Here is an 8,528-nt window from a genome sequence, read left to right on the forward strand (position 1 = left end):
TTAGGAAAAAAATTAAAATCTGAGGTTTTATTTTTCCAGCCATTTTGAACTAAAAGCAGATCAGAAGGTGCAAAAGTGGGATGTAAACATGGGGAATTTTTCAAAATCATGAGGCTGTAAATCTTCCTGCATGTACCCAGCTCATGGTGCTAAATTTCACTTGAGATCTATGGATGGGCAATAGCTTGTATTGCCCAGACTGTGCAATCCAAATGTGCTATAATGCTACAATGTACTGTCCAAATCCCAAAACTTAATTGTCAAGATCTGCTGCTTAATGCTGGCAAAAGTCTAAAACTCTCTTATTGGGGAAATATCATAGATGCTCGAGGGCAGGCTGCACTTCTGCTTTAATTATAGATAGAGTCACTAGATGGAGCCAGAAATGCAAGAAAGCATTTTGTAATGCTGGACTATCCTAGAGCTATCAAAATTTCCTACTGCATAAAATCTCCATTCATTTTCCAAACACAGAATTTCAACTGCATGCATATGTAAGTGCAAGATCATTGTACTGTAAAATGGTGCAGTTTTAGTGTGATGGGTGTTTTTGTGCAAACTGCATGTAGTTGTAATATAATCATGGTTTATATTAAGTCTGGCCAGCAAAACTGAGCAGGGAATGAGACCCATTAACATATTTTGCAATCTATTTGCAACAAATTTTACCTGTAAACCTACCTAAAACTGGGTTACAAGACCTTAGCTTTTAAAACATATGGTTCTTCTTATGCTCTTGCATATTTGTACAATTTGGCTTAGGTTTGAAAAAAAAATTCAACCAGCTTGAAGAACAGTTGGGGAGACAATAAAAATGCCAACACATACCATCCTACTGCCCTGAGAAGTGGTCAGACTTGGAATGTTATGCCAGGAGTGCTAATCCTGTAAGCTGCTCTCCAGGAGCACAGGAAGCTGCTCCAGTGAATTCAGGCTAGCAGGTAATAGCAAGTAACTATGGAGGAGAGAATCAACACATACTCAAGCCTGGGGTTTCCAAATTTTATTTTTTGTTACACACCAAACCAGGCCACAATGTCTGTTCTGCAGCAGGTACCTGCTGTTCAGGTACCATTTTTTTCCTCCTGCTGAAGCACAGATTTCCTAATTCTGTTTATTTCTTGAGTAATTCTGATATGAAAGCAATGTCCTGATATGGAAGCAACATAATTGTAACTAAGCTGGTATGACTAAGCAATACTATTGGAAAATCAGCTGAATAGCAGACTTCTGTTTTGTCAAAGCTGCATTTTTTATGATTGATGCAGGTTTTAAGAAAGCTGTTTAGCAGCATCTCTTCCGATAAGACCAAAAATCACAGAATGGTTTGGCAGGCACCCAGGATGGAGCACACTCAAAGAAAACACAGAAGTGTGCTTGGAGTGTTGCTCCTTGCTGATATGCAGGTTTCACACTTTACCATTTGACTGCCAGCTGTGATGTCAGATAGAGTTGTACCTGATTAAGCAATTGCTCTTCACTTCCTGTTTGACACTTTCAAGTGCTTCTACACCCAGAGGACAACCTCTGAAAAACTGCTTGCCAGTATCATCTCCACCTAAGAGATTTTTAATTTTAAAACTTATGAAAAAACACCGGAGAATTATGAAAACCACATTTTTCTTTGTTGCATTGCTCTTACTGGATTTCTTCAGTTGCTTTCATGCTTATCCACCATATCCCTTGCCTGACATAGAAGATGCAAAGTTCATTGAAGATTGTGTGAGAGCTCACAATACATTTCGATCCAAAGTGAATCCACCAGCCAGCAATATGTTTCGCATGGTAAGGTGGTGTTTGTGACCTTTTTGAAATTATTATAGATTGGGCTGCTGATTTAGCCCGTCTTATTCTTCATTTCTACTGTGCTATTCTTTCCATTTCAGTGAATTATTTCTGTAACATATATGTTGGTTCTTTGTATGAGATAGGAAATACAATAATTTGCACAGTATTGTTCAATTTTAATAATTTGAAGGGAATTTCTTTTTTTAGCACAAGTTTAGCTACTCTCAACTTCAGCCAGAGCAAAGGGCTGTATTGCAAAAAATAGTATTCAGTTCTCAGTATGTCATCTACCTCTTTCTAAGAGAGATAGTAATCTGTTTTATATCAGGTCAGGTTTCATACATGGAAGCTGTTTGACTTTATAAAAGTTTCTGAGTAGGCAGTCTGAGAGAGGATTTGTTGAAAATCTATCATCTCTTGTTGTTTCTTCTAATCTAGAACATGTGTTGAATATAGGGATTTTCTAGCACAACCATTTAGATACCTGATCTTAATTTGCTGTAGCAGGGTTTGAAGAGTAGGGATAGTGATATCTAGGCTGAAAAGCAGAGCTTGCTACAAATACAGTGGATATCAGAACAGGTTATGGGCAGGTCACGTGTTGTTCAGTGGAATACATAAGGGAAAATAAGTATAGCTAGCTGAGGTACTTACAAGTACTTAATGGATTTTTAAATATTTTTTTCAGCCTTGACGTCATAAAAGTTTTTATAATTTCTATCATCTCATGGCAAAGGGCTAGAGACTAACCACAGGTTGTGTGAAGCTATTTCCTTGTGTTTGACTTGGGCCTGTTAATCCCTAGCCTCATTTAATAGTGTCTGATCTTTGTATTGGAAGATGCAAGTTAATGCTGCTTATTTACCTATTTCACACAAGATGTCCAGATGTCTCTGAAGCTGCAGAGCACTCTCTGTTGTTATATGAAAGCTCTCTGAACTTGAAGATGATCATCCTACTCCAAGTTCTCTCTGGCCTTTCTAGTTCTAGTGTACCTTTCTGAGGTGGGGTTAAATGCCACACGGCATTTAACAGGACTTATGCAGAAGTGTAATTATATATGTGGTTTTATTCTCAATTCCTTTGCAAAGAGTTTCTGATACTTTGTTTGCTTTTTAGTCTACTACTTTCAAGTGGTTATAGCCATCTCCAAATCTGTTATTAGTAACACAAACTCAACTTTTTCTCACAACCCTTAACTTGAATTTCCCTGTACTGAACTTTACCTGTCAGCGTAAAATCTGCAAGTCTGCCAGACTGGTTTGTTAAATTATCACTTGTGCCTCTTTGGATGGGAGTGTTTCCTTCTCAGCCCAGCAGAGATGAGTGAGTCTTTTATTTGCTTTGTCCATCTGCTGAGGAGGGAAAAGAGAAAAGAGGCAGAAGGAGCTGAGGAAGGGAGCAGCTGTCAGCTGCTGGCCAGCAGAAGAGAATTCCTATCTGGTCTGGTAATAATTGCCAAGGGCAAGTCCCTGGACAGCCAACATCTCCTAGGGACAAAGTCCCCCAAGCCCCTCTACAGCTGGGAGTTCCACACAGTTACCTGTTCCAGGTGTAGCAGCTTAAAGATTGCACTCCAGCTGTAAATATACAGATACAACAGGACAGTGGATAGATCGTGCATGTCCGGCTAAGGGAGAAAGAAGACAGAAATTTGTTATGGGAGTAGAAATGTCAAGTGAGAGAAAGAAACTGAAGGCAGGGATGGGAAGCAGAAAAGGGGAAAAGAACTCTTAAAAAGTTTCTGTTTAAAAATGTCTGAATTCAGCTAAGTCACTGCAGTGCCGGTTATAGTATGCTTTCTTCCTTTTCTACAGTCCTGGGATGCTGCTTTAGCTAAGAGTGCCAAAGCATGGGCAAAGAAGTGCAAGTTTAAGCACAATACCTACCTTGAAATGCCAGGCAAAATGCACCCCACCTTTCGCTTTGTTGGAGAAAACATCTGGACTGGCACGGCCCGCATCTTCTCTGTGGAGGCAGCTCTCAGGTCCTGGTTTAATGAAGTTAGCAGCTATGATTTCAGCACCAACACATGTACGGACAAGTGTGGTCACTACACTCAGGTGAGTCTCACATGCCCAGTGCTTTATAGTCTAACATATATACTAATATATAGACTAACATATAGTCTAATATATAGACTAACATATAGTCTAATTTCACTGAAGATCTGAGTACAGGCTTGGAACAGATGCTTTGCAACGGGAATTACTGCAGGGCTTTGCAGCCCACAGTTTATTGTTGCATGGAAAGAAATATTATGAGCCCCAGGGATGTCAAGTTCTACTTCCAGTAATGGTGGAAAGGGATTATCCCCTGGCAACTTCACATTTAAAGGGTAGCCAGATAATAAATGAAAAAATAGCTATCAATCTGTCATTTGTCCCAACTGCCCTTCAGGTTAAGTTGCTCCTGAGTCAGCTGATTTAAATTTCCCTGAGCTACTTACCTTCTCCTTCTCCTTCTTCTCTTAATGCTGTTGCTTTGGCAGTATTTGAACAGTGCATTACTTACTTCCCTTTGTCCTGCAGGTGGTCTGGGCAGAGAGTTACAAAGTTGGCTGTGCAGTTCACTTCTGCAATACAGTTGAAAATTTTCCAGGACTGTTCAAAGCAGCACATTTTGTTTGTGACTATGGGCCAGCGTAAGTTAATTGTGGTATTTGGGTTTTGTTTTGTTTTTTTTCTTAAAATATCCCAACTGATCTGGTATCAGATGCCAACAATGATGGGTGCAGTTGTAACAAATTTCAGAACAAGCTACATGCTCATGACACTTGTCCAAGGGAAACTTCCCCTGGCCATTGGGAACAGAACCTACTGGACATAGCTGGGAGTGCAGAAAATCCAATTCTAAAAAAAGCAGGAGAGCAGATCATAGCTGACACCACTCATCATAATGCAGATGGTGGAAGAAAATCTGTTATGACTTCAGTCTCTGCAGGAAAACTGGGAAAGATGCAATCTTTCTGCTTCAGGAAGATTACATCTCACTCTGACCCTACATTAATTTCAAACAAGACATTAAGAAATAAAAGGAAGACAGTCCTCTAGTTGATCTGGTACCTTGCAGTATTTCTACCTACTTTTTACAGGTTTGGTTTTTTATAATCCAGGTGGATACGGATGGACTAGAGGCAAATTCTTGTATGCTTACAATAATACAGTATTGCCTGAGAAGTCTCATTAATTTTCAGTGGCAGAAGTCAACTGCTCCCCATGCCAGTGAGAGTTCTAATGCGATCTAAAAGGAATTTCGAACAATTGCAATGACCAGTTTCTTTGATTAGGGCATTATTTCCTCCCCTTGACAACTTTTCAATGACAGCTAACAAAATGCTGTTCCTGTTTTGCAGGGGGAATTACCCAAGAAAACCATATAAAGAAGGACAACCATGCAGTAGATGCAGTAACGAGAAGTGTGTAGACAAGCTCTGTGGTAAGACAAAAGTGATCATGTATGAAAATTGCACAGAAACAAAAGTGGCATAATTAGCAGTGGAAAGACAACAACGAGTCAATTTGCACTAAGTGTATACTGGGTCTTTAGCACACTGCACAACAACAGTACCAAACTCTGGGAGGAATACCGTAAGAAGGAAATCATTGAAGTAATTTGCAGTTGAAGGCTTTCAGAGGAAGAAGCCAGAGTTTCTGATGCAGGGAAGTATCAGTTATTAATGAATAACTGATTAATCAGACTATTTTCTCCCTTTTATCTGGTCACGAAGTCAAATCCAAAATTTTAGCGCAAACAAATATTCACTGTCTAGTTCTTCCTTCTCAGCAGAAATAGGAAATGTATCTTCTGCTTTTCTGCTTGTTAGCATGTCCTAACACATTTTCCAGACAACTGTATTTCTGAACTAATAATAAGACTGTACCAAAAAGCAGAGTTATTTCTAACTTCCACAGTTTTCTGAAAAGCAGCAGTGAGAGCTTGTTTGTAAATCTTTTCCCTACTATGCTCAGTGTTATCAGAGTGCTGGTGGGAAATAATTAAATGAACATTTGTAGCAGAGCTCGAAAGGCTCAGGGGATTTTAATAAAATCTTGAGGAGCAATTAATAAAGGACTGGTAACCCATTTGGAGCAGGCCTGTGGCAGCTGTGGGATGTTTGGCTGGTGCTGGGAGCTGGTGCCGAGGTGAGCCAGCACAGCGCATTCCCAAACCCAGCAAAGACGCAACAATGAAAGGAGTGTGGTTGGAGTCAAAACCTCTCCAGGGAGGAGGTGTTCCCTGAAAACGTGCTGTCTGGGTCTGGGAGAGAAGTGGGTGATGGTGAGGAGCTCAGCCTGCTCTCTCCTCCTTGCTTCCTCTCTAATAAGCCAGAATAACCCTGCTCTGGGTCTGTCTCTTCGATGTCAGGGTGTGGGGCACAGCAGGGAAACACACAGCCCATACCCCGTCACTGAGTCTGCTCCAAATAGCAGTGGACCTTTATGTCAATTCACCTTTATGTCAATTCACCTTATTAAAAACATTGCCCAGTTTGGGACTTATTAATTAAAGGACATGCAGCAATGTCGTAAATAAAATATGAATTTTATACAGATGTTTAATGGAGATGGTTTTTACTAGTCAGGCTCTAGACAGATTCAGCTGTACAAATTATTGAGCATTTGGTACTCTTATTTTGTTCTGTAATATCCTGGCTGACTCTTCTGTAAGTCTACGGCTGATGGCTGACACAGGAAGTCTAGAAATGACAGGAAGTCTAGAAATATTTCAACAACTGGGGGGAACAGGGACAGGAGGAACAGAGAATTTAAAAGTTAAGTGCTATATCCTTCTACCCACTTTTACCATTTTCTCCTATGGGGCAAATGATGAATTTCAATAGGATGCACACAGGCAATCCTGCAAATGCATCAAAATTTTAGTAAAGGTGTACTTCTGTGATAAAGTAGTAGTTATATTTTCCCATCTGTAACTACTTAAATTTGATATATGTAACAATTTTAAATAAATTCCATGTTTTGTTGTTATTTTTATTCCCTCATCTCCATGACACAAATTTTTCCTGATACAGCTGTTTTTTTCTGTTTCTTTTTCAATTCAATAAAAAATATGAACTCCAAGTTATTGGGAGCCTGCTCTTGCTGGCCTGCTTCCCCGGGATGTTCTAGGCATTAACTGGCATCATCAGTGCAAAGGCTTATCATCAGTGCAAAGTCTTACCTCTTTACATCAAGAACCACCATTGAATGGTACTCACATTACTTTCCTCTTCTGATCTCTTTGCAGAAAATACAAAACGTGAGAAGCTGATAAGTACGTATCAAATTGTTCTTAATGGCTTTCCTGTAAGTTTGGCTAAGGCTAGTCTTAACACCTGTTTCTTCACTGACTTTTAGGTTATGCCGACTGGTATCCGGACTGGGATACACAGCCCCAGCCACCGCAGCCCCGTCCCCCCAGGCCTCCCGTGCCACCACACATCCCACCTGCTGAGCATGCACGACCCTCTTGTGACAAATACTGTGTTAGTGTTTTAATTTTAAGGCCACTGTTTCTTGTATTGAGTGCTGGTGCTGTACTTCTAGTACAACAGCAATTTCCACACATTTTTTTTATGAGCAATGGTCAATTAAGATACTGATTTTGATCCTACTGCTGTATTACTCTCACACATTTGGCACACATTTAACAAAAAAAAAAAAATAAAAACATTTGGTCATCTTTCATTATCCCTGCAATCTTTTTCCAGCATGGAAAAGGCTGCTTCTTCATTTAAGGCAAGATAAAAGTGGCTGTGCATAGAGGTAATATAATTTATTGGCAGTAGCTGCAACATGCTCCTTTGTCTGTATGAGGCTCTTAGCTCTAGGGGTAGATTGCTAGAGGGACCACAGAGACTTGATATTACTCCATGTGCTAACAATCCTCCTGGAAGCCTGGGGCATCACAAAGACAAGTCTGAAGTGGCACACTGTATCCAAAAGAAGCAGTGATTCATATTCATTAACCTTCAGTTATCCCAGACACAACTTTCCCCAGATAATGGAGAAATATAACTGTTGATATTACTTTTTATGGACCAGAATAAAGTTTGCCCCTTGCTTTATTTAGCCTGTGTGTGTCAGTGTCCATTACTCTATTGTCAGATGTACTATTCCGTTCTTCTCCTCTCAGAGTTAATCTTTGTTCTCCACAAGTAGAAGAATACCAGGGAAAGTTGACAGAGTGCGGATTAAGGTGGGGTGTCAATGGGGAAAGCTTGATTCTAGGATGTGAGATGGTGAAAATATCTAAAATGCAGAGTAGATGGCAGCCACTGTGAATTTTCAGGTAGCAGGAAACAGAGATGGAATATTAAACAGGCTCAGGACAGATTCTGGTTTAGAAATGGAATATCTCAGCCTCATTTAAAAAGCCCAAACCTCTGATGGATTCAGTTTGTTTTAATTGACATTTAGCCCTCAACCTGACCCCCACTGTTCTAATATAAATTTGTTAGTGAGGGGAATCTTTCAAGCCAGGAGATACTGACTGATACTAGCAATGCATAACTGTGCTATCAGTATTTAAAGCTGTTTTTTTCCTCTTTTGTCTTTGTTCTAATGTTTTAAGAACACAGTGACTCAAATTCTGAGCCACATTGCAGCATGTCACCCCACAGAATAAAAATGGGCCCTAGCTGAGGTTCTTGTTAACAGATCTCTTGGGGTGGATTAGAGTGAAATGACACTGAATGACCAGTAAATAAATAGATAAATAAATAAATGTGGATCAGAGCG

The 8,528-nt window shown here is 39.9% G+C and overlaps 1 protein-coding gene across 1 annotated transcript; it reads left to right on the forward strand.

The window, feature by feature from the left end:
* The first annotated feature begins 1,506 nt into the window (after nucleotides 1-1,506).
* On the forward strand, nucleotides 1,507-7,840 carry LOC119708195 (glioma pathogenesis-related protein 1-like). Its single transcript, XM_038154296.1, has 6 exons — nucleotides 1,507-1,785; nucleotides 3,606-3,851; nucleotides 4,320-4,432; nucleotides 5,144-5,226; nucleotides 7,036-7,062; nucleotides 7,146-7,840. Exons 1-6 carry the CDS (start codon nucleotides 1,585-1,587, stop codon nucleotides 7,388-7,390), a joined length of 915 nt encoding a protein of 304 aa, XP_038010224.1. The 5' UTR covers nucleotides 1,507-1,584; the 3' UTR covers nucleotides 7,391-7,840.
* Nucleotides 7,841-8,528: the final 688 nt, after the last annotated feature.

The sequence above is a fragment of the Motacilla alba genome, chromosome 1A, assembly GCF_015832195.1.
Source record: "Motacilla alba alba isolate MOTALB_02 chromosome 1A, Motacilla_alba_V1.0_pri, whole genome shotgun sequence".
In the NCBI taxonomy this organism is placed as follows: domain Eukaryota; kingdom Metazoa; phylum Chordata; class Aves; order Passeriformes; family Motacillidae; genus Motacilla; species Motacilla alba.

Bases quoted from the DNA above. Each gene is read 5' to 3' on its own strand.
- LOC119708195 (XM_038154296.1), top strand. From the start codon at position 1,585: ATGAAAAAACACCGGAGAATTATGAAAACCACATTTTTCTTTGTTGCA. The intron at 1,786-3,605 runs GTAAGGTGGTGT...CCTTTTCTACAG, and splicing joins CCAGCAATATGTTTCGCATG to TCCTGGGATGCTGCTTTAGC. The intron at 3,852-4,319 runs GTGAGTCTCACA...TTTGTCCTGCAG, and splicing joins AGTGTGGTCACTACACTCAG to GTGGTCTGGGCAGAGAGTTA.